We start from the raw sequence: 27,446 nt of genomic DNA, 5'->3' as shown, positions 1-27,446 counted from the left end.
ACCTAATTGTCTGAACGCCCATCTGCAGTATTGGCTGCTGAGCTACACAAATTAACACGCATGCATTCATACATTTACACCCCCACCCTTACATACACATACATGACCCTTACATACACATACATGACCCTCCCTCCCTTACATACACATACATGATGACCCTTACATACACATACATGACCCTCCCTCCCTTACATACACATACATGATGACCCTTACATACACATACATGACCCTCCCACCCTTACATACACATACATTACCCTTACATACACATACATGACCCCCTCCTCCCTTACATACATGACCCTTACATACACATACATGACCCTTACATACATACATGACCCCCTCCTCCCTTACATACACAACCCTTACATACACGTACAGTACATTACCCCCCACCCTTACATACACATGCATGACCCCCCCCCCCCGCCCCACCCTTACATACACATACATGACCTTTACATACACATACATGACCCCCTCCCTTACATACACTTACATGACCCCCTCCTCCCTTGCATAAACTTACATGACATTTACATACACGTACAGTACATTGCCCCCCACCCTTACATACACATGCATGCCCCCCCCCCCCCACCCTTACATACACATACATGACCTTTACATACACATACATGGCCCTCCTCCCTTGCATACACGTACATGACATTTACATACACATACATGACCCCCCTCCCTTACATACATACAAAGTAAGTGGACCGTGAGCCCATCCATGTAGACGCAGTCTGCCTCTGCTGTTATGTCATGAAGTAGGTCACCTCCCAGGCCCAGGGTCCACCACGCTGACGTTAGGCTCCAGGGGCCACAGTGTGTCCCCACCCCAGAGCCTCGGTCCCAGCATCGCCATGTCTCCTGGCTACCTGGATGTGAGATGCTGTTGATGAGGACAGACACACATGCTATCTAATGCATCCAGATCATTGCGGTGTGATTCACTTAGTTCTGGAAGGGGTGGAACTGGACTCTCTAGAGGTGGTGGCGGAGAGGAGGAGTCTGGCTAAGCTCCATGCCATCAGGGACAACCCCTCCATCGTTGGAAGTGGACGCTCGTTGGCTACAATGCTGACCAATAATTTTCGCCCCCATCAGCGGTGATTGGTCAGTTCGAGAGTGTATACAGTCAGACGTGGTCATTTGACACGCGGCCTGTAAAAAGACACTCGCCTGACATATCGTCGTGTAACTCGAGAACCGAGGCACGCAATTGGTCGAGTGAGGTGGCGATCGAAAGGTGGCAAATTAAACTTTTCAAACGGTATATTACATGATCGGCGAAAAATGCAGCCCGAGCCGGTAGACGCTCGCAAAGTGCCGAGAGTGCCCGTATACGACCCCTGCAGATTAAGAGTATCGCAGGTTTTAAGTATTGCAGAGATATTGAGGAAAAACCCAGGCTTTTTCTCGAGATGCAGTGTTTCAAATATTTCAGCTTCACAACATTTCAGTTTAAATGTATACGCTGTAAATAAAGTGCCATGTTTGATACAATAGATATGTAGCCTATCATTATTATATGTAACTACACTGTACGTAGTTTCTAGGCCCTGAAAAAAAACAAATAAGCTGATACATAGTACGTAAGTCCTTAAATTAAATTAAACGAGGGGTGCCCCATTTCCTAGGTAAAGATTTCAACCTCTACCCCTTGTAGCTTTGTTTTGAAGGCCCACTACCCAGTCGAGGGCACTCCGGAACGAGGGGTAGGGCCAAGGGAAGGGGATTGGGATCGGGCCGTAGTCATTCAGGGTCTTCCACCACCAGGGGTGTAAAGCGTGGGTTCCTCCGGAGGTCTACTGCCACCCCCTGACCCTCCTCTCTACTGCCCTGACCCTCTCTACTGCCCTGACCCTCCCCTCTACCGCCTGCTTACCTGCATTCCGCTCGCCTGCTCCACCCTGACCTGATGCCATCAGACACCATCTTTCCCTGCCTCCCTTCCTCCCTCCACCCCTGCCTCCCTCCCTGCCTCCCTCCCTCCCTGCCTCCTTCCCTCCCTCCTTCACTCTCTCCCTGCCTCCCTTCCTCCCTCCACCCCCCCATCCCTGCCTCCCTCCCTCCCTGCCTCCTTCCCTCCCTCCTTCACTCTCTCCCTGCCTCCTTCTCTCCTGCCTCCCTCCTGCACTCTCTCCCTCCTTTCCTCCCTCCTGCACTCTCTCCCTCCTTCCCTCCCTCCTGCACTCTCCCTCCTTCCCTCCTGCCTCCCTCCTTCCCTCCCTCCTGCACTCTCCCTCCTTCCCTCCCTCCTGCACTCTCTCCCTCCTTCCCTCCCTCCTGCACTCTCCCTCCTTCCCTCCCTCCTGCACTCTCTCCCTCCTTCCCTCCTGCACTCTCCCTCCTTCCCTCCCTCCTGCACTCTCTCCCTCCTTCCCTCCTGCCTCCCTCCTTCCCTCCCTCCTGCACTCTCCCTCCTGCCTCCCTCCTTCCCTCCCTCCTGCACTCTCCCTCCTGCACTCTCCCTCCTTCCCTCCCTCCTGCACTCTCCCTCCTTCCCTCCCTCCTGCACTCTCCCTCCTTCCCTCCCTCCTGCACTCTCCCTCCTGCACTCTCTCCCTCCTTCCCTCCCTCCTGCACTCTCTCCCTCCTTCCCTCCTGCCTCCCTCCTTCCCTCCCTCCTTCCCTCCCTCCTGCACTCTCTCCCTCCTTCCCTCCTTCCCTCCCTCCTGCACTCTCCCTCCTTCCCTCCCTCCTGCACTCTCTCCCTCCTTCCCTCCCTCCTGCACTCTCCCTCCTTCCCTCCATCTTTCCTTCCCTCCTGCCTCCCTCCTGCCTCCTGCACTCTCTCCCTTCTCCCTCCTGCACTCTCTCCTTCCTCTCTCCTGCACTCTCTCTCTCCTGCACTCTCTCCCTCCTTCCCTCCCTCCTCCCTCATGCACTCTCTCCCTCCTTCCCTCCCTCCCTCCTTCACTCTCCCTGCCTCCTTCCCTCCTACCTCCTTCAATCTCCCTGCCTCCTTCCCTCCTACCTCCCTCCCTCCTTCACTCTCTCCCTCCCTCCCTCCCTCCCTCCCTGCCTCTCCCCCCCCCCCCCCCCCCCCCCCCCCCCCAGACTCCAGACATACTAGAGTGGCTAGTTTCTGGAGAAAAAAAAACCCGAAAGCTGCTCCCATCTTTTAACTTCTGTTTTGACGACGGCGGAAGAAAAAAAAAAAAGGGGGGAGAAAAAAAAAACGCACCACTCAGACCATTTTTAATCAGGCGCTCGTCTGCAAAACGCTGGCCCAAGCAGATGGGGGTCATTACCGAATGGCAAACGTGCACAATTTACTGCCTCCCCACCCCGGCAGCCCCCGCTGTCCGCCTTCCCACTGCCCTCTCGGCGGTTCTCTCCGCCGGCCGGGCAGCGTCCAGGGTATAATGCACTTGTCTGTCGGCTGCTCGCGCTCAATCGAGTGTATAAAACGTCAACAATCCTAGTACACGATCCGCTTTGGCTCATTGGGATTATATCCTTATCTCATTATTGAAAGCGATCTGCAGCGTCTAGACTCTGAAGTCATAATGCCATCTGCATTATTTGGGAAGGGGGGGTGGGGGGGGGGGTGGTCTCATCTAGGTGTTTGAGGTGTTGCCATTGTATGATCTAATAACGCACGAACACACGGATTAGAGTTCAAGACCAGTTTTGTTACTGAAAGGTGTTTCCTTCACCATCTTCTTGATGGAAATCTAATGAACGGCACATTCCCCCACAGTCTGTCTCTCTCTGCCTGGTTAATGATGGATACCATGTCGAGGCCCTGCATTTACTCACTGTCAAAACAATGAGTGTAATCCTGGATGAACCCCCCCCTCCTCCCTCCCCCCTTGTGTCAATGACATAATTAGGCTCATGTCTCAGGAAAGCAGCACACACACACACACACACACACACACACAGCCCTAACACACACACACACACACACACACACACACACACAGCCCTAACACACACACCACACACACACACACACAGCCCTAACACACACACCCCACACACACACACAGAGCCCTAGTCCCTCCCTCTACACAAAGCCCTACCCCTGCCTCTACACCCCCCCCCCCCCCCACCGCCACACATCTCTACCCCTCTCGTCTACACACAGCCCCCCCCCCCCCCCCCCCCAGTGCTCTGGCACGGGGCCCTGGGCCGGTTTGGGCACCACCACCACCACCACCGCCCTATTATCTATCTCTGTCTTAATCAGGGCACTCTGCCAGACTGGGCTTTTGAAGGAATGAGCTTCACTGCAGCACTCAGACATTCAGATAATGGTAGTGAATCCATGTTATGTTGTTTTGCTTTAGCTCCCGGTCCATGTTGTTCTGCTTTAGCTCCATGTTGTTCTGCTTTAGCTCCATGTTGTTCTGCTTTAGCTCCATGTTGTTCTGCTTTAGCTCCCGGTCTATTAATCAACATCTTCAGTTTCCACATCAATGTAAATGTGCCAGAATTATCTAATGAGCTAGTTTCCATCTGTAGTCCCTGCCTAACATGCATGTCTTCATGGTGTGGGAGGAAACCAGAGTACCTGGAGGAAACCCACGTGAACACAGGGAGAACATGCAAACTCCACACTGCTGGGGTTCAAACCCAGGACCTTCGTGCCGTGAGGCAGCAGTGCTGACCACTGTGCCGCCCTATAAAGCAAACCGAGAGCCAGATGATACCAAAGTCTCGTTTTCAGGCTGTCTGATGTCATAATACATGTAATTGTCATCTTCCTCTAGTAGATTGGGTCTTGGTGATTCTCTTACAGTGTGTCCTTATCCCAAAGTTAGACCATTATTTATACGCAAATGTTTAGCCCACTATAGATTATTTTAGTCCATATCGCTCCTTGTGTATTTAATGTTTGAAGGAACGTGTGATGCGGCTCACAGCAAAGACGCTTGTTAATGATCAATGAGAATTACCTGAAATGTGGGATAGAAACGGGAGCAGTGACGAGTAGGGGTGTAACGATGCGACCGCGCAACGATTCAATTTGATTACGATTCTTCAGGCAACGCTTCAATGCATCATGAAACCACGATTCGATTCGATACATTTTCTATCAGTTAATTCCCCCAAAAAATGTGAATACACAAATGTGGCTGGGGGAACTATTTCACTCAGCATGAATGGACTATAGGGCAATAAAAAAAATGTATAAAAACATTTAAAAAAAAATATTTTTTCTTTTTTTCCCGGTTATTTTCAATTATAATCGATTCTAACATTTTCAAATCGATGCAGTTGAATCGTCACATTAGAATCGATGCATCGTTACACCCCTAGTGACAAGTGACCATTACAGGCTAAACCAGAGTGTTGGCGTGTGGAATTTTGTTTAATAGCCTACCTCTGTGGTGCAGGATAAGATGAGATATTCCTTTATTGATCCCCTTGGGGAAATCAGTCGGTGTTGACCATGCTCTTAACACCTTCATTGCACAAAAAATTATTCCTAATGATAGGCGATGCTCTTTTTAAAAGCACAGATACCTCGTCTTTGGCCATAATCAAGGTCCCTGGGCAGGAAGATAAAACATCTACATTAATTAGTTTACAAACACTACATCACATATACAAAACAACATCATATACCGTAATTCCTCTAATAGTAACCGGGTCTCAAATACAAGCCGGGTCTCTATTAATGGCCGGGTGCGCTCTTGAGCTAAGCAATTATAAGCCGGCCTCCTAATACAAGCCGGGTTACTAATATACTGAGCTGCATACTGAGCTAGTTACTTGATTTCACTTTGAAAACGTTGAAATGACCAGTGACCACCTGTAATTGCACTGTTTACTATTTCATACAGTACTTGGTTTCAATAAATGAACCCAGTACATTTGACTGGGTTCAAACTGACACAAAATGTTGATTTATTCATTATGATCCGTTTGAAAATTTGAAATATAGGCCTCCCTCTTATACAGGCCTCCTCCTAATACAAGCCTGGTACCCGCTACAGTTGAAACAAATACAAGCCGGGGTTACTATTAGAGGAATTACGGTAGATACATTTCATATACTCTCCATGTTGGAAAACAGTTAGTTCCATACACACGTTTAGCTCAGTGATCACATGATCGTGATCACGATTCATATGTAATTAATTGTGCAGCCCTAGAACACAGTAATCATAGATTTAGACAACTCATTGACACCTACCTTGCCCCCCCACCCCATGTGTGTGTGTGTTGTACAGAGGCAGCACTGCACAGCCTTCTGGGAGCTCTGACCAGCGAGACGTACGACGACCCCACCCAGCACCTGGAGCGGGAGCAGGCGCTGGCCAAGCAGTTTGCTGAGATACTACACTTTACCCTGCGCTTTGACGAGCTTAAAGTAAGAGCCCATTACTGTCCTTTGTTCCTTCCTTCTTTTTAGTTCGTTCTTTATTTTATTATTATTATTATTATTATTATTATTATTCCTTTTTTTTTTCGTGCTGTTCGATAGACTCACTTTGATTAAGCCTATATAAAGAGATATACCTTTTTATTATTATGATTATTTATTTTTTTATATATACTTACATTTTTTTTTACTGTATGAAGCACACTCTCATGGGGCTCATAGAGAAATAAGCATTTCATCATAACGTATTCTGTATTTTATTATGACAAATAATAAACAAACTTGAACTTGAGACTGTATGTTGTTCTACTAAAATACTCTCCTCTACTCAAATACTATGTATTTAGTGGGTTAGCCTACTGCGGTCAACAAATAGGCTGCACAGGCTATTTCTTTTCCATCATGTCTATGAGCTATTTGTTTCTTGTAGACTAAGGCTGTCATTTATTTAATTTGATTATTGCCCATTTTGTAGCCAATAAAAAAAAACCTTGAAGTCAGATTCTGCCTTTGTCGGATAGCTTAATGCTTACAATAATAAAGCCCAATGGTGGCATGTGATGAAGACATAATGGATTAATAATAACAGCGAGTTTGAAGAAAAGTACATAACAGTCCCACCCGCCCCTTTTGAATAATTGGCGCTGAAGCTTCGAAGCACCAAACAAAGTATCGGGGACAAAAGCCCTAACGCTGTCAAAAAGAGACAATCCAATGAGAGCTCCCATCTCGTCAGACAGGCCTTGTTAGTTGCAGGGTGAACCCATTCCCCTGGATGCCTTCTGAACCCCCCCCCCCCTTTTTCCCCCCGCACCCCGACACCCTCAGGCACTCTTGGCGCGACGCCCCAATTAATGCCCAGTGCCCAGGCCGATAAAAGCATGTAGGTAGGGGGGTACAAGGTGGCACGCCGGGCCCATTCATCAATCTTTTACTCCGCTCTGCCGGCTCCTGACCTAGTTACCGCGTCATCGGGGCACTCAGCCGCTCCCCGGTGAAGCCGCCCGCCTCGCCTGGCATTAAGTGGACATGGACTTTACTACCAGTCGTGCGTCCTGCTGCCAGTCTCGCCACCACAGCACTCTCTGTAACAGGCTGCTGATGTAGCAACGACAGGGGATAGTTAGCCAGACGACGGCCCCTCGTCATTGGTGGAGTCGGTTGTTGATGAAGCTGGTGGGGGGGCTGTGTGATTGGCCGTTTTCTTTTTCTTTTCTTCCTGGCGGAGTCGGCTCACCTCCAGGCCATACTGTACATCTGTGATTCATATTTCATAGGAAGCAGTCGCATGATATCAGATCAACTAATGTGTGTGTGTGTGTGTGAGTGATGCTTGTCCGCGACCCCCTATTTAACTTGATTAAAGATTGGATGAAGGCCTATAGTCTTTATTTCACAAGCATATATACCTACGATTATAACCATGACTCAGTCTCTATACCGTCTTTAACTATGAATGAACACAACACTCGAACTTACCACCTTTTAGATGGTAACGTTTGAAAACATTGTTTCTCTGAAAACTTAAAACAGACGTATATATGGTTCCTCCGTCTGGTGGTCCTCCATTACTTATTACGGCAAGTTTGAAGACGGTCCATAACGGCCACCCCGGCACATAAGCCCTCCACAGAGCCGGGGGGGGGGGGGGGGAGACCTGCAGACATGTAAATCACATCCAGTTCAGCTGCATATAATAAAATAGTCATCGTATCCGTGTTCTTCTGTATGTCTCTGCCTTGTCTGCTAAAAAAACCCTGCCATGTGATGGTGAACCCAGTGTCCTGCTGAGAGGGGAGACACACACATGCACACGCACACGCACACACGCACGCGCGCGCTGAGACGTTCCGTTTTTTGAGATGTACATTGTGTTGCTTCTCGTTGCAGATGATAAACCCGGCCATTCAGAACGACTTCAGCTACTACAGGAGGACGCTGAGCCGCATGAGGATCAACAACGTGCCGGTGAGCTTCAAGATTCAAGAGTTTTATTTGTCGCATACATACCAGGGTGTATACATACAGTAGGGGTGGGAATCGCCAGAGACCTCGCGATACCATACTATCGCGATACTTGAGCCGCGATGCGATAGTATCGCGATGCTCGATATATATCGCGAATATTGCGATATCTTAATTTTTTTTTTTTTTTTTTTTACTGCAAAGTAATGTTTTATCTAAGAAAATATGTTTTATCTAATAAAATAAAGTTCAGTCTGTTCATCTCACTTCAATAATTTTTATGGCAGAACGTGGTATTTTCTCGAGCAGAAATCTGTGTTGCATGTACCTGACAAACTGAACTGTTTGTATTACAGTCGTATTCCAACTTAACTGAATGCACGTGTGTGTGTGGATTACTGTACTATTACAGGTATTGAAATGAACAATGCCAACTTCCTTATACTATTTTTAATTTTTTTTATGAAAAATTAAATATCGATACTTGGCGTCCCTGTATCGATACAGTATCGCCACGCAAAGTATCGCGATACTACTACCCATCGATTTTTTCCCCCACCCCTAATGTACAGTGAAATGCGGGTGGTCATGCCCGCATCGATTGTGCAATAATACAATAATAAAATAGACATAAAAAAAACAGGTAATAAGAAGACATAAGATGTGCATGATAAAAATAGACATGCTAAATTCCTGAGAAGGCACTGGTTCCTTAGTAGTGTATGTATACACTACTATACAATATACAATTTTAACTCCGTCATTCTGCTATACTTACTATATCCTCCTGTGGGACACTTATGTATTTAATAAATACATGAGTTATTAAATCTGGGCGACAGTGGCTCGGGGAGGTAGAGCAGTCGTCTGGTAATCCGGGGGTTCCCGGTTCGATTCCCGCTCCTCCCGGGCAGCGTGTCGAAGTTGAGCAAGTCACTTAACCATTGCGTCGGCACCTTGCATGGTCGCCTCCGCCCTCTGTGTGTGAGTGAATGGGTAAAAATGTGAGGAACAAAATTGTAAAGCGCTTTGGATAAAAGCTGTTATATAAATGCAGCCATTTACCATTATCCTATTACATTTTCGACATTCAGAATAAAGAGTTATTATTATTATTATCTTATCACATTATGGACAAAGAGTTATTATTATCCTATTATTATCCTATCACATGATGGACATTCAGAACAAACGGTTATTATTATCCCATCACATGATGGACATTCAGAACAAACGGTTATTATTATCCTATCACATGATGGACATTCAGAACAAACGGTTATTATTATCCAATCACATGATGGACATTCAGAACAAACGGTTATTATTATCCCATCACATGATGGACATTCAGAACAAACGGTTATTATTATCCCATCACATGATGGACATTCAGAACAAACGGTTATTATTATCCCATCACATGATGGACATTCAGAACAAACGGTTATTATTATCCCATCACATGATGGACATTCAGAACAAACGGTTATTATTATCCTATCACATGATGGACATTCAGAACAAACGGTTATTATTATCCCATCACATGGTGGACATTCAGAACAAACGGTTATTATTATCCCATCACATGATGGACATTCAGAACAAACGGTTATTATTATCCCATCACATGATGGACATTCAGAACAAATGGTTATTATTATCCCATCACATGATGGACATTCAGAACAAACGGTTATTATTATCCCATCACATGATGGACATTCAGAACAAACGGTTATTATTATCCCATCACATGATGGACATTCAGAACAAACAGTTGTTATTATCCCATCACATGATGGACATTCAGGAACAAACAGTTATTATTATCCCATCACATGATGGACATTCAGGAACAAACAGTTATTATTATCCCATCACATGATGGACATTCAGGAACAAACAGTTATTATTATCCCATCACATGGTGGACATTCAGGAACAAACAGTTATTATTATCCCATCACATGATGGACATTCAGGAACAAACTGTTATTATTATCCCATCACATGATGGACATTCAGGAACAAACAGTTATTATTATCCCATCACATGATGGACATTCAGAACAAACGGTTATTATTATCCCATCACATGATGGACATTCAGGAACAAACCGTTATTATTATCCCATCACATGGTGGACAGCACCTTGGGGACGGCAGGAGTGAAGGATGGAGACTTAGTATCTGTGAGGATGTGTGGTGACTGGCGAGCAGGATCTCCCCGGGGAGCACCAGTGGAGCGAGCTGGGGGCCCTGCCTGCAGTGCAGCGGTGCGTGGCGGCACGCAGCAAAGCGGTTGACCCCGGATCAGTAGCGTGGCGGGAGACTCGAGGTCTCCGTGGGACCGGCAGCTGATCCGGGGTCAGCGGAGCAGAACCACTGAGGCCTATTAACTGTGAAAGGAAAACCCCTAATTCACCGCAACACTGGTTGACCTTACAGATATTTATTCTCCGTGCCTCTGTAACACACACTTAGAGAAGAGACTACAGAGGGCCGCAGCCTCCCGCCAGAGGGGAGTGTTTCCAGGTGACTGTGTCCCAGGATGCAATGCATTGATCCACAAGCTTACCTGCACGCCAGGGCACTCCTATATCACATTGAATGGATTTCTCTGAATATATCTAGTGTTACAGATCAAAAACGTCTCTGCTATTAGGACGCCACTATGGCTACGTTCACACTGCAAGCCTTGGTGCTCAACTCTGATTCATTGCTCGGATCTGATGTGATGCAATTATGGTTTAATTTATTTAAGTTGTGCAGTGGAGGCCAATTTGTAAGCATTTGATAATGGGGGGCGAGAAGAGGGGAAAGAGACATTTCTTCTTTCAATATGCTTTCAAACATTAAGTGTGGTTAATGATGCGTACCCTCAAGTTTAGCTTGTACCAGAACTGAAATACTTAATCATAATCAACTTTATTTACCGGTATATATAACACATTTACAACAGTTGTGACTGTATCAAAGTGCTTCACAGATAAAAGCATAGAACAAAGAAAAAATACATATACAATAATACATACACTAAATATAATGGTGCAAAAAGTGCAAATACAAATAAGTGCAGTGGTTCAGATAGAAATAAAAATAAAAGAAGAATAAAAAGAAAAGTGCAGTAGAATACAAAAATAGGGCATAAAAGGACTAAAAGTAACGACCTAGGAGGCAGGCTCAGCTCTGGTACTTGTAAGATAAACACCTCACTGTCCCTCCACTGTCCCTCCATCACAGCTGTCACTGAGTGACTCCCGCCACAGAATTGTGACGAATGTCGATCCAGAGTGATGTAGAAGTCGCATGAATTCTCATATGACTGTGTTCACATTGCAAAAAATCAGACCTGTATCTGATTTAGAACCACATATGAAAGTGGCCCAAATCAGAATGAAAAAGATCAGATTCTATGATATGTGTGTACACTATCTGAGTCACATACTGTATGAACAAAAACAAAATCAAATGAAATGTATTTGTAGAGCCCGAAATCACAAGTTAATGTCCCCATGGGACAAGTCTTCTTTAAACAAGTCAAGAAGAAACATCACAATAAATCAAGAACAAAAAACCCACCATGAAATCCAAAATAAATGTAAAATGAATAAATGCAACACTCCCAGACATACCCCAGCAAAGGTACGGATACACTCACTAAAAACCTAGCAATAGGAAAAAAGCACCACAGGCAATGTGGAGGAGAGAAACCTTAGAAGGGCCGTTCAAGGGGGGGATCCCCCTTCTTGGATGATCAAGGGGTGGAGAATAAAACAGGCGAAAATAGTTGGTATGTATGAACATATACGTGTAATAAAACACATATGTACACATGCAATAGCAACTGGGGCACATAAGAAAAATTTTGAAAGATTTAAATAAAATAGAGCTAAGAACAACAAAAGAAAAAGCATAGGGAAACAAACGAACGCTAGTATGAAAATAGGATAACGGCTAAGTGTCGAGGCTCGGAGCTCAAAATATCACATTCACAAAAAAACAAATCTGATTCAGGCCAATGTGAACGTAGGCTCTATAGCGAGCCGTCCTTCCCTGTAGCTCAGCACTAGGCAGCTATGTTTTAGTCGCCTCACAGACGGTTGCATCGTGGTTGTTCAGTCGGTGTGATCTTGTGTTTGTTTTTTTGCCTCAACGTTGTGATGGATAATTTATATCATTCTGTGTCATCTTTATAAAAGAAGGCAGACTAGACTGTTATCGTTGAATTATGTATATGGATTTAGAACATGTTGTTGAAGCAATAGACCACCGCAACAACTGAAATCATGCAAGAGTGTGGGGGGGGGGGGGGGGGAGAAAATGAATGAATGTGGATGAGAGCGTTGTAGCTACATCTGTCAGGGTGCTGGAGACATGATCCAATAGACATGTATTACGCCTGAGTCTCCTGAACACGGAGAGACCAATCCCAAGTCGATCGGCACTTTCTCGGCCGAGCTTTAGTCACTTTTCCGCACCTGCTCCCGAACAGATTGATAAACCTAGATCTCTGGACAATCCAGGGAGACTCCGTGGGCATTCTGCGCATGCGGAAGAGTGCAGTGGTCAACAGCGTGATCCTTTGTGTTTCCACCTGGTGTCTTCAACATGGTATTTCTTTCCCCCAAACCTTATTTTTCACTTGCAGGCGGAATGTGAGAACGAGGTCAACAACGAACTGGCCAATCGGATATCTCTGTTTTACGCCGACGCCACGCCCATGCTGAAAGCCCTAAGCGACGGCACCACTAAGTTTGTCTCGGAGGTGAGATGGTGACAAAGGCGATTTTTTTTTTTTTTTTGAAGTTCAAATAATGGTTTGAACCTGGTGAAATGTAAAATGTTTGAACTGTAATGATGTGTTCAAAGATGGAGGGCAGTTGGCCCTTCTATTAATTTCACAATCTGCGTCGCAGTGTCCAGTGTGATGTAACCACGCTAAAAGTTAACCAATTGTTTCCCAAACTTTGTATTTACTTGTATTTTTACAGGTAAAGCTATGTAGGGCTGTGTTGCTCCACAAACCTCTCTCTCTCCTCTGCCTAATGGCTTTTCTCTCTCTCTCTCTCTCTCTCTCTCTCTCTCTCTCTCTCTTATCTCTCTCTTATCTCTCTCATATCCTCTCCTCTCTGCCTAATGCAGGCATCTCACTCTTTCTTCTCTTTCTATCTCTCTTATCTCTATCTATCTTCTCTCTCTATCTATTTCCTCTGTCCCTCTCTTCTCTGCTATTTTTCTCTTCTTTCTTCTCTCCTCTCTCTCTCTCTCTCTGCTCTCTGCTCTCTGCCTAATGGCTTCTCACTCTTTCTTCTCTTTCTCTCTTATCTCTCTCTCTCTCTCTTTGGTGTGCTCTGTAACTCAGACAGGATATACAGCATCAAGTATCAGATATAGGGATTAAACATGTTTAGGAAAGAGTGACAGTCCTAGCCTCCTCTAGCATCTGTTGGCTGGTTGTCAGAAGCTACACCACCCGCTGGCATCATACAAACATACCCTGTCGTTGGTTTTTCAGAATAAGAACCTCCCTATCGAGAACACGACAGACTGTTTAAGCACGATGGCAAGCGTTTGTAAAGTCATGCTGGAGACACCGTAAGTAACTTCCTGTTGAAACCACCTGTAGGTCTGTTTTCACTGTTTTCTTCATTAGCTTAACACATTGGACGCCAGAGGGCGCTATGGGCATTGGGCCGTTGCGTGCCAGCGCTTTGTTCAATGGAGAGAATGCCATGTTTGCGAGTGCTTAAACTATATGAAATATTATAGCTATGGATCTAATAACGCTGTCGATTGTCAGTGAGTTTCTTCTGGTTAACATGCAAAAAACAGATTGTTTTTTCATCCGTACATTTCCGTTTTATACCGTGGTGAATATAAGTATAGTTTGGGTGATTCTGAGTAATCACAGGAAAATACTCAAAAGTAGGCCTTTAGTGAAATCCAGTTATCACGTTGTAATTTTTCGCCCTGCTTATTGAATCTTCCTGAAATCAACGCTAGATTATCGTTATTATGTCTCCTCATGCACCCATGGAAGGGGGCTTGTAGCGGGGCGCCCATGCGTGCTGTGACCAACGGTAAACAGCACACACACAGTCCACACAGACGGCTTTGATCACGGAAGAAAAAAAGATCCGATCAACGCAAGATTGGATATATAGTGTCCTTACCTTGTCTCTGATGTAATGCAAAAAAAAGAATCCAATTATCTGATCGCCATTCCAAGTACTGGTCGCGCCAAAAACCAAAACAACATATTATTTGTTGAGTATGCCATCTATCCATCCACATAGTTTTGGTGTGATTAGTCCAGTTTCTAAGTACACCCACCATATATTATTATAGAAAATAGTAGGGCTGTCTTAAATACTTTGAAGCTTCGTTCGATGGCACAAGCTTCGAACATAAAAAAAAATCGAAGTTAAAAACCTTTTTTTTATTTTAATTTTTCAAAAAAAGAAAGTTCAACGATTTTTTTTGCTTCGATTTGTGTGTGTGTGTGCGCGTGCGCGGTGCGCGCGCATGGGGCCATTGGGTGGGGCCGGGGGACTAATACACACTGGAGGAAAGTAACCCAGCTCAGCACTGCCCAAATTATATCATCACTATTGCCTGTTTGAAGGATATCATCCTCAAACACATATACACCTACATGCCTTGTAGAATTCCACACATAAGAAAGAAAGATACTGGGATGAATAAACAAAATAGGAAATAAAATGTAGAAATGCATGCAATACATAAATAAATATGAATCTCCATATATGAAATAGAACATTTAGATAAGGTGCTACTGAGATGTTTTGGTGAGTTCTTTGTTTTTTTGTGGAAGTAGCCCTTCTTAAAAATGCATGAACATTCACTGATAATTGGTCAGTAGTGGAGTCTACAAGGTCTACATTGCCGGACCATGTAGAATCCGGACCTTGTAGAATCCGGACCTTGTAGACTGACATAATTCTGTGCATAGTTTAGTCTACACAGGCCATATTTCAAATAATCAAAATCTTACTTCATTCATCTTAAACATTCTTGATTTGGGGGATTGGTAGTTCCCATGAAATCTGAAGTGGTTCAAACGACAACAGCGATCCACCTTGAATTAAATCACACAGCCGAGTGAAACCTTGTTGGCTGCGTCACAGTCACGAAAGGGGCTACTTAATTCGTTAATCCAATCCACTTTATTTATAGAGCACATTTAAAAACAACAAAGTTTACCAAAGTGCTGTACAAGTCCCACAACATAAGATACAAAAAAATTATAATAATAAAAAAAAAAAATATCTCTCGAAGCTTCAAATTAAAATCGAAGCTCGGCCCGAAGCTTCGATTGCCAAAAAAAGCTTCGAAGGTCAGCCCTAGAAAATAGTTCCTACATGAAACTGCTCACAACAAGGTCTGTGATTCTCTTGTGTAACCGTGTTGTGATCTTTGGGAAGAGACGTTGCTGTTCAGTGCCATTCAGCTCCATTGTATAGGAGTGACCGTGAACATCTCTGCTGCAGGTGTCTCCAAAACTCAGGGAATCACAGAAACGATCTGGATGGATAGGGGAAATATTAATATATATACCGTAATTCCTCTAATAGTAACCGGTATTCAATTAAAAACCGGGTCTCTATTAATGACCGGGTGCGCTGTTGAGCTAAGCAATTATAAGCCGGCCTCCTAATACAAGCCGGGTATATTTAGTTATTGTTGTTATATGCTGGCCTGGCTGTGTAGTAAATACCATATAATGGTATGGTGTTAATGTTTACCAAGAGTAAGAGTAAGAGTAAGCCTACTTCAGAATTGTATAAAACGAAGTTATTATTATTATTATTATACCAGTATTGTGATTGCACTATTTTACTTTATTTAACTTTTTTGACCACCTGTAATTGCACTGTTTACTACCGTATTTCATACAGTACTTGGTTTCAATAAATGCACCCAGTACATTTTACTGGGTTCAAATTGACACAAAATGTTGATTTATTCATTATGATCTGTTTGAAAATTAGAAATATAGGCCTCTCTCTTATACATGCCTCCTCCTAATACAAGCCTGGTATCCGCTACAGTTGAAACAAATACAAGCCGGGGTTACTATTAGAGGAATTACGGTATATACATTTTGGGTAAACTGACCCTTTAATTGATGATTCTTGTTTCTCTGTTTTGTTTCATGTGATATTCAGATGGTTTTATAGTTACAGTCTACGGACCAGGTGAAACTGAAACCCATGGGTTCGTTTAGCCAGCGTTTAATTCCTGGCTAAATCACTTAAAATAATTATACTCTACTGTACTGTAGTGACACTTTGATGAGCATTTCTACTGTACTGTAGTGACACTTTGATGAGCATTTCTACTGTACTGTAGTGACACTTTGATGAGCATTTCTACTGTACTGTAGTGACACTTTGATGAACATTTCTACTGTACTGTAGTGACACTTTGATGAGCATTTCTACTGTACTGTAGTGACACTGACGAGCATTTCTACTGTACTGTAGTGACACTTTGATGAGCATTTCTACTGTACTGTAGTGACACTTTGATGAGCATTTCTACTGTACTGTAGTGACACTTTGATGAACGTTTCTACTGTACCGTAGTGACACTTTGATGAACGTTTCTACTGTACTGTAGTGACACTTTGATGAATGTTTCTACTGTACTGTAACTGTAACCCTGTGTAATGTTTTCTGTGTGTGCGTCCACAGGGAGTACCGCAGTCGTTTCGCCAGCGAGGAGACGGTCTCCTTCTGTCTACGTGTCATGGTCGGGGTCATCATCCTGTACGACTACGTCCATCCAGTAGGGGCCTTCGCCAAGTCGTCTAAAATCGACGTGAGTTCATCACGTTGTGCTTATCCATTGGTTTTTATAAAAAAAATTATATTTTAAAGGTGCTATAGATACTACATAGAGTATAGGGCTGTCCCCGACTAAGGATTTGGAATGGATGGTCGACTATGATTGGCCAAAATTGTCTGTTAGTAAAAAAAAAAAAGGAAATATAAAAAAAAAAAAAAAAAAAAAAAATGTTTATCGTTCCATTTGGGCTGTGGGGGGTGCTTAATGTCTGAAGGAGTCGACTGAAGGCTTCTTGTCCTCTGCAAAAGCATGCAATTGGTCCACTGATGGATACATCTTGATATTTGTCTAGTCTAGTGTGTTCATTAGATGGGTGAAATCCTCTTTCAGTGCCTCTGTGCCTGTTTTCGTAGGCAGTTAGCCTCTGGTATGCGTGCCATTAGCAGTAGCCATGCTTCTAGGCCTCTTTTCTTTTGGAAAGAATGATAAAAAAATTATAATGAATAAAAATATTATATTATTATTTAAAAGAAAATTTACTATTCGACTAAGAGGTTGGTTAGTCGACTACGGCTCCTTTCGACCGATTAGTCGACTAATCGACTAATAGGGGTCAGCCCTAGCTTAGCCATTGGTTTTATAAAAAAAAAAATTTTAAAGGTCCTATAGATACTATATAGAGTACCTTTATTTAATGTATTTATTTTTATATAAATAATACATTCACAGAGCTTTTAGAAAGGTGCAGAATAAGAGTATTGTTTTTCCCACAAAAAAGTTATTGATAAAAATGTGACGGGGCGCAAAATCAACGTTGTTGTTTACCTGTTGCATGCATGTATCCCCTCCCTACTTCCTGTTTATCCACGTGGAACGCACCTGATTGGATAAATGAAGTGCTGGTACAACAACTAGTGGCCGAATGTTATCTATATAGCACCTTAAAATCTTATAGTTTTTATTGTTTCAAAATTATCTCGTTTAGTTAGATCTAGTTTATTTTTATTTCTGTTAAGTGTATGTTCTTTTTCACGCCTGGTTTTAGTGTTTGCTATAAGCTCGGTGAACCCGGAGTCACGACTGTCTTCTTGACTCGGACTCACCTGGTGTTTCTGTTTCTGCAGATGAAAGGGTGCATCAAAGTCCTCCGAGATCAGCCTCCTAACAGCGTAGAAGGTCTTCTCAACGCTCTCAGGTAAACCTGGCTCTGTTATACAAGCTTTTTTAACCTTTATTAATCCCCTTGGGGGAATTCAGGTGTCATAGCAGCATGGGGGGGGGGGGTACAGGCACAAAAGATCATGAGTGGCAGAATTCAATCAATCAATAATAACAATAATAATAATTTAGTAATATAGTACACATGGTATATATATATATATATATATTCCTGATGACTTGTCGTACAGAACTAGTAAGTCGCTTTGGATAAAAGCCTGAATGACTAAATGACTAAATGTAAATGTAAATATATATATATATATATATATATATATATATATATATATATATATATATATCGTAGCACACTCCACCAGAGTCCGTTCAGTGTTTAGTATTAAGAGTCAGACAGTCCTAACAGTTCTCTAGTTCTCCGCCGTTAGTTCTCCAACTATTGGCAGCAGTCCATGCCCACGGTTGTGGAACCTGAGGTCATCCTCACTATCAAACTCCTCTGACCGCATCTGGTTTTTCCAGACCAGAGATCACACACACACACACACACGCACACGCACACACAGAAAGGGAGAATGGCTTATAGCAGACGTAATGATTTTAGAATGCTTCAGCTAATGAAATTAAATGTTTATCATCCAGTTCGTTTTTATAGTGTAACGTTTGGCTACTTTAAATCATTGAACGTAGAGAGAGAGACAGAGAGCGGGAGGGAGAGAGGCTCAGCCTCCCCCCCCCCCCCCCCCCCCCCCTTTCCTCACTAATGGAACTCGAAACTTAAACTGGTGTCGTGGAGTCACTCCGCTGTGAACGTTTCCAGGGTTAGCTTAATTACGTTAGTTAGCTTATCTTAGTTAGCGCTAGCGGCTAACGTTAGTTAAGGTTTTTACCCCAACGCGGACATACAGGAATGGCGAGGATGCAAAGCATGTTAGACACATTGGACCCGTTGCTCGCGCTGGTCTGTCTTATTATGAAATGACAATTGCGTGTCATTGAAGGTCCGCGCTGGTCTGTGTCTATAATGAAATGGCAATTGCGTGTCATTGGAATTCTGATTATTTTCTAACTGGGCGGGTCTTGGGTACCGAAATGTGGCACAGATTGATCTTAAGTGAATCGCTACTCTGTAGTACCGACGTAATTCGGTCGGTACCCTTAAAAGTACGGTACCCAACCCTAATGACATCACTCCATGCATCTCTGACATCACTCCATGCATCGCTATGACATCACTCTATGCATCTCTATGACATCACTCTATACATCTCTATGACATCACTCTAAGTATCTATATGCTCAGTCAGTTATTAACTCACGGTTAGCCACTCTGCCACCTAGTGGCAGCTCACAAGCAGTGAACTCGGTGTCAAACCATTTAGCTTGATGATCTATGATGCTGTGTTTATTTAGATTTTTTTTAAGTACATTTATATCAAAGCTGCCCCTTTTCAGTGCCAAATAGATTAATCTGGTTACACATGAAGACAAATTGCTTGACTGAAATATATAATTGGTTTTATATTTCTGGTGTGATGGATGTCACCTCAGTTCACGTTCCTCTCTAGTCTACACACAATAACCATTCATTCATTTTGACGGGCCAGGTCAGGTCAGTCAGCAATGTTTAAGCCTCGATCTTAGATTTGGGTTTGTGTCCTGAAGTGTTTCTTAATTAAAGATCAAAGTAGGTGAGTTCTGACACCCCAGTCTCACCCCTCGCCTCACACTCGCAGCCCCTACAGTTGACGAGGCCATGTACCCCCCCCTCATCCTATGACTGAGACAACATATCACATATCTGTCTGTCTGTCACCCTGCAGGTACACAACCAAGCATTTGAGTGATGAATCGACCAACAAGACTATCAAGAGCATGCTCCAGTAAGGAGGGCTGTGCTCTGGTACAACCGCTTGCCTCACAGGTCGTCAGGGAGACGCCACTCCCCCCCCCCCTCCCGAACGATGTCGGTGCACAGAATGTTTTTTTTTTTTTTTTTTTTTTTTTATGGAATAAGAGCTGCAGCTCCGCCCCTCTTTTTTATATAATGCAAAATGCTACTGCCATTATCTACGTCTTTTCGGTGCCAAAAAAAAAAGAGATGTAAATGTTTTCGATAAAAAAAAAAGGCCATGCGGCAGCTATCTTTATGGAAAGCATTGTGGATTCTCTGGTGTTTTTAAGATGTTTTGTGTTGTTGTTTTTTTTCTCCCTGTGTACGGGACGGGAGTGCTCTGACTTGAAATTTAAAAAAGAAAAAAAAAATAGAGAAATATATAGAGAAATTATATATTATTTTTTGTTTGATTCATTATTTAATATGACATCTTCTGCATGATGACAATTATGTATTTCCCCCCTCCTATTTAAAAGAAAAAAAACGAAAAAAAAACGAATGGTTCCGTTTTAATTTGTCTGCTCAATTGTGCATTTAATGTTTATTGAAATGGTACTTGTCAAATTGAGATTATTAAGAGTACTGTTTGTTTTATATTTTTTTATAGGTTCTGATTTGTGCGTATGTCATTTTTTCATAGTTGTGTTGTAGATTATCATCTTTTTTTTCTTCTTTTTTTTGAACATTTCAAACTGTGACGTGTGCAAAATCCAATGACAAGTTGGGAATCTGTACTGTGCTGTACAGGACAGTATGTACAGGACAGTATGTCGCAGCTGGAAGAAAGAAATAAAACAAAAAAGAGTACTCTTTGTTTTCTATACCTGCCTCCTTTTTAAACATCCCCTCCAGATGTATTTGAAAGATTTTCTATATTGAATGTTTTTTTTTTTTTTTTTTTTACCAAATTGTTTAATTAACTACTGAAAATGGCTTAAATCATCTCTACACCTTTACCCTCATTGAGAGTGAATATACAAATTGCCAACAAGAACAGAGTCGGCAGCTTACTGTATATTCTTTCAAGACATGTAAATGGTAAAATGGTGGATTTATATAGCGCTTTTACCCAAACCGCTTTACAATTTTGTTCCTCACATTCACCCATTCACTCACACATTCACACACCGACGGCACAGGCAACCATGCAAGTTGCCAACCTGTTCATCAGGAGCAATTCGGGGTTAAGTGTCTTGCTCAAGGACACTTCGACACGCTGCCTGGGAGGACCGTGAGAAGAATATGAAGAATTAACAATATGTATAGTCTTAAAAGTCATGTCTCGCAGGGCGGCTGGGTGGCGTAGCGGAGATTGTGCTCGTCACCAATGCAAGAGACTCCGGTCTCGACTCCCAGAGTCAGCATTGCCTGCGGCTTGGGCCAGTCGTCATACTATCTCAATTGACAGAGGTAGCGGGTGGAAAGTCGATGGGTGGGGATTGGACGTTGTGGACAGCGACTCCTACAGGTCGGTTGGGTGACGCCTGCACAGCACAGGAAGTATCGGGGGCAGCGTGAGCCTCCCACGCGTTACTCCTCGCCACTGAGTCCGCGCTGTACAGGTGAAAAGATGCGACAGGCTGCCTCCTCGTGTACCGGAGGGGACGCCTGAATGCCTTCTACAACAGAACTTTGTTTCCGCGTCTCTGATTGGCCAGGTAATTTCTGGTCATGTGACATGTACGCCCAATCGTGGGACCGCAAGTTTCTACACTGGTTAAGCTTAGGCGCTCTTTCGAAGTTGGTTAGAGTTTGTCTTAGAGCATGGCGATAGAACGCCAGGTAGTTTGCAGGCTGTTAGACCCGGAAATAGGCGCAGAACTTGCTGTCCCACGATTGGCGCACATGTCACATGACCTGGCCAATCGGAGCGCAAAACTCGAACGCGGAAACGAAGTTCTGTTGTAGAAGGCATACACGCGGAGGGGACACGTGATACAAGGCTTCTATCCTCACTACAGCCGACCAGTGGGAGGCATAGTCTAGCAACGTTCAAGACGGGAGGGGAGAATTGGCGATACGAAATTGGGATGGGAGAAAAACAGAAAAATAAGGAGAAAAAGTGGATAAAAAAAAGAAGTCATGTCTCCGAGAGGAGTTGGCCATAAGAAAACATGTTTTAAAAATATGTATCATATTGTCATCATATGTAACATGTTTTTGAGTGGATGCAACCTTTACATTTAGGTTAGATTAGATTCAAATGTATTGTCGTCATTATACAGCACACAAGTACACAGTACAACGAAAATAAATTTGATATTTAATCAGAATGCAAATGTGCAGTAAAGTGCAACACCAATATACAATGTACATGTGATTAAACTGGGTACACAACATATACAAATTGGTACTACAGAGTGTAGTGCTAATCAGATGTATGTACTACAGTGATACAGCGTAACTATCTCTACTCTGATCCCATTCGGTCCGTATTAGTCAGGTTCTGTCGCAGTGCATCTGTATTCCACCCTCGCTCTCTCTCTCTCGGAGACACGTGTCTGACACACCCTCTCCCTCACGCCACCGTTCAGCCAGAGGCCAGACGAGGTCATTGTTTCTTTAGTCTCTGGGCTTCATTCAATAAAAAAGCCCATCAGAGGCCGATGTCACTCCTCCACAGGCAAACATTGTGCACTAAGCAATTGTTGAGGAAATAATACATTCAACTGTATTTATCCGTATTTAATCTTGTGTTTATCGTAACCGGCGTATGGGACATTCAAGTGATTCTCTCTTCCCTTTTGTGATCATCTTTTCTAGTTGCCGGCTCATTAGGTGCACGGATCAATACGATTGGGATCAATATGAGGAGTGTTGTCGTGCTCCTCTCTCCTCGTGAGAGAAGCTTTTTCACATCCAACCCTCGCCGTTCGCCCATGACGGTATAGTTTCCCTCGCGTTCTCTTTTAAGTCAAAGTCGGCTTTATTGTCGCTTCTCATAATGTGCAAGACATGCAGAGAAATTAAATTGCGTTTTTCCCCCTTCCCACGGTGTATATAAAAAATATCTAATATAAACATAAAGTAACATATAGGACACTATAAACATAAGTAACATGGGACACGATGTACATACACTATACAGGACTATATACAGTATAAACGGTGGCAAAAAAATTAATGTATGATTGAAATAAATAGGAGGTAAAAGAGAACTTAGTGCAAATCTTTTTTAGCAGCAGTGGTACATAGTAAGTATAACTGATAAATAATGGCAGTGAGATGATGGATACGGCAGTAAACTAATATAATTTAAACTAAAATAATGGCAGTAAAGTGGCAGTGTTTCTGAAGTGGCAGTGTAACTGGAGGGGAATACAGCTGCACCGTGGCGTTGGGTGGGCAGCATGCAGCTCGGCAGATAAAAGAAAATCCATGATGCATTTCCATAATTGAATAAATAGAGGGTCCTGGGAGGAAGGGGAGCCTCCCAGGAAGTGAACAGTTTGACCGTGACACGCACAAGGCCTACGGTTTCTGTTCAATACGTACAGTATAGGTATAGCCTGCTATACGCAGAAGTATCTCCTATATAGGCTCACGTTTCATTCACACCGCCTCAAAAAGCATTTCAATTTGATTCAATGTCATAAAATCGCCACCGTTTTCCCACTCCCAAAAGGAGTTTGCACACAAACGAAACACGACTTGAGACATTCAAGGCCTTTTATATTCCTTTCTTTCTCCCCTCTATCCCTTCAATCGTGCTTTAGAGAGAGATGGAGAGGAGGCACTGCAGCATTATCTCTCAGAGAGATCTGTCTGCAGTGTTGGGGAGGGAGAACTTCTCTGGGTGAGAGGGAGCAGAGCGTGGCTGGGTGTGTCTGCTCTGCAGCATCACTGCACTAAGATGTGCCGGGAGGGAAGGAATGGAGAGGGGGGGGGGGGGGGGGGGTCCTTGAGGAGCACAGGAGGGAGAGCGAGGTCTGGGTGTGGCTGGTGAAAGTTGCTTGTGCACTGATGGAACAGCCTACGTTTAGATTTACATTTAGTCATTTAGCTGACGCTTTTATCCGACTTACACGTTCTGTACGACAAGTCAGCAGGAAGGGTACATCTCTTTCAGCTGAGTAACAATGTTCATCAAACAGTGCTGAAGCGTGCGGGCGCTGCAGTATTGAGTGCATAGACATAAGACATTATTAGTATAGTAGGAGGAGTGCATGGTAGTATAGGACAGTTAGTGTTTTATTATATATATTTTTTGGTCTTGTACAATATGGAAATCGGTGTGACTTTGGTGAATGCGACTCAGAAGGTTGAGGTGTTATCTAGCGGTCGACTTAGATTTAGGTTTTTCGATGGCCGACGCGATATCAATACCGAGAGGTAGTGCGGCCGATGACCAATATAGCTACAATGATTTTGTGACAAAATACAAGAATTTAATATTGTAATAATAACAAATGAGACACAAAAAAATCTTCTTTTCCTTAGTATATCTGCACTCTATCTATTATTTAAAAATCACAAATGTAAAAAAAAAAAAAAATTGTATCAATTGACATGGGATTGACACTAGGAGGAGTGCTAACATTTGGCCATGCGGGTGTGGTTATCTGGCCAGTGCTGTTTCAAAATGCCACATATCGGCCCGATTAACTGTTCCTTCGCCAATGCAACAACATCATTTGGATGAACATTCCATCTAATTTCCATGACATGATGAAAACATTATTAAAAGTCTATCATAGGAAGTTAAACATCTGGATGAATGATGTGCTTTCTCAGCTGCCATCTTGTACATCTTTAATTCCATTATGTGGAATTCTCTTAGCGGTTTGGATGACCATCGTCCATCCTATCTGATTTAAAACCCCATTCTCAGTTGTAGCAAACAATGATTATGTAACAGAGAGGCATGGCCAAGTCAACCTTGTACCAAATGTACCAAAGTCAATCTCAAAGCATTAAAGGATAAGGTCAGTGTAATTAAATGTTTTTCTTATTATCAACATAGCCTAAAAAACAAAACCTACAATGCATTTCTTCTACTTTCATTTTCATTACTCATCCTACTCTCCTACCTTTATAGCAGCTCTCAACCAGGAAGCCATACTTTCCCCTTGTATACTAAAATCATTAAATACAGCTTGCAAACATATATTTCCAGTTTTAAATATTGTAATTAGGGATGCTCGATATAGGCTTTTTTACCGATACCGATAATATTATACCGATATTGTCCAACTCTTAATTTCCGATACCGATATATACAGGGTTCCCCCCCCAAAAAAACTGAATAATTTCAGGTAATTAACATTACATATCTCTTGTTGTGGAATTAACACAACATTATGCATACTTTTGACAATAAATAAAATCAGAATTTGTTCTTACTTGCTTGCCTGGTTAAATAAAGGTTATAGAAATGTAAAAAAAATAAATAAAAATTGAATACCGATATTTTCCGATATCACATTTTAATGCCAATATTGGCCGATAATATCGGTAGGCCGATAATATCGAACATCCCTAATTGTAATGTATTATCAACCGATACCGATATATACAGGGTTCCCCCCCCCCCCCAAAAAAACCGGAATAATTTCAGGTAATTAACATTACATATCTCTTGTTGTGTTTTTATATATATACTGACCAAAGCAACAGTATGGCTCTGAGACCTCTTGTAACCCTTTTCTGACAACAATGGAGTTCTATGACTTCTGGATACGAGCTCTAATCTGGTGTTGCCTAAAATTGACTATACTTTTAAGTAGGAGAAATGCATGGTAGGTGTTGGTCTTTACATAGGCTACCGGTATGTTGCCAATAAGAAAAATACACTGCTCCAAAAAAATTAAGGGAACACATAATCATTACAATGTAACTCCAAGTCAATCACACTTCTGGGATATTATCAACCTGTCCAGGAAGCAACCCCTCTCAATCAATTTCACCTGCTGAGGCAACCCCTATAAAGGAATGGTTCTGCAGGTGGTGGCCACAGACCATTTCCCCGTCCTCACCCTCTCTGGCTGATTTTTGGTTACTTTTGCATTTTGCCCTGTGCCCTCACCACTTGAGGTAGGTAGCATGAGGCGGTGTCTGCAACCCACAGAAGTTGCTCAGGTAGTGCAGCTCATCCAGGATGGCACATCAATGCACGCTGTGGCAAGAAGGTTTGCTGTGTCTCCCAGCACAGTGTCAAGAGCATGGAGGAGGAGATACCAGGAGACAGGCCAGTACGCCAGGAGACGTGGAGGGGGCCGTAGGAGGACAACAACCCAGCGGCAGGACCGCTATCTGGTCCTTTGTGCGAGGAGGACCAGGGGGAGCACTGCCAGAGCCCTACAAAAAACGACCTCCAGCAGGCCACCAATGTGCATGTTTCTGCTCAAACTGTGAGAAGCAGACTCCATGAGGGTGGTATGAGGGCCTGACGTCCACAAGTGGGGCCTGTGCTCACAGCCCAACACCGTGCAGCCCGATTGGCATTTGCCAGAGAACACCAGGATTGGCAGATTCGCCATTGGCTCCCTGTGCTCTCCAGGTTTACACTGAGCACATGTGACAGACGTGACAGAGTCTGGAGACGGCATGGAGAACGTTCTGCTGCCTGCAACATCCTCCAGCATGACCGGTTTGGTGGTGGGTCAGTGATGGTCTGGGGAGGCATTATCCTTGGAGGGCCGCACAGACCTCCATGTGCAGACAGAAGTACCGGCATGAGATCCTCAGACCCATTGTCAGGCCATATGCTGGTGCAGTGGGCCCTGGGTTCCTTCTCATGCATGAGTGACAATGCTCGGCCTCATGATGTGGCTGGAGTGTGTCAGCAGTTCCTGCATGACGAAGGCATTGATGCTATGGACTGACCTGCCCGTTCCCCAGACCCGAATCCAATCGAGCACCTCTGGCACATCATGTCTCGTTCCATCCACCGACGCCACATTTGTGTTTTCCTTCAGTCCTGACATGCTTTATCGGGGGGTGTGTCTTGGATGGGGATGCGGTAGGGATTGATGTGTGAGGTGTTCGGGGGACTGACTGTTCCGGGGGGGTTCACATGCCTTTGAGCGACATTGTACTATTCTACTTATTTTATGCCTATTCTTAAATCTGCACGTTTACATTGCACTACTTTTATTGTCTTTTATACCTATTCTTATGTCTGAAACGTAAATGCAACTTTTTTTATTTTGTCAATTTGTGTGCTGATTTTATGCCTATGTTCATTTTTTATACTAATTGCTGTGGTGCACTCTGGACTGAGAGTAC

At 43.5% G+C, this 27,446-nt stretch overlaps 1 protein-coding gene across 1 annotated transcript in view; it reads left to right on the top strand.

The window, feature by feature from the left end:
- The window catches only part of fam49bb (family with sequence similarity 49 member Bb), an 80,422-nt gene extending 59,408 nt beyond the window's left edge, over positions 1-21,014 (top strand). The window contains exons 6-12 of the mRNA XM_084326725.1: positions 6,210-6,349; positions 8,252-8,329; positions 12,984-13,100; positions 13,851-13,930; positions 17,053-17,179; positions 18,271-18,341; positions 20,146-21,014. Coding sequence (XP_084182851.1) covers positions 6,210-6,349; positions 8,252-8,329; positions 12,984-13,100; positions 13,851-13,930; positions 17,053-17,179; positions 18,271-18,341; positions 20,146-20,209 — 677 coding nt within the window. The 3' untranslated portion in view covers positions 20,210-21,014. The remainder of the gene's footprint in view (positions 1-6,209; positions 6,350-8,251; positions 8,330-12,983; positions 13,101-13,850; positions 13,931-17,052; positions 17,180-18,270; positions 18,342-20,145) is intronic.
- Positions 21,015-27,446: the final 6,432 nt, after the last annotated feature.

This window comes from Notolepis coatsorum, assembly GCF_963971535.1.
Source record: "Notolepis coatsorum genome assembly, chromosome: 12".
NCBI classification, from domain to species: domain Eukaryota; kingdom Metazoa; phylum Chordata; class Actinopteri; order Aulopiformes; family Paralepididae; genus Notolepis; species Notolepis coatsorum.
Note: the sequence above shows the minus strand (reverse complement) of the source record. Positions and strands in the feature narration are given on the sequence as shown.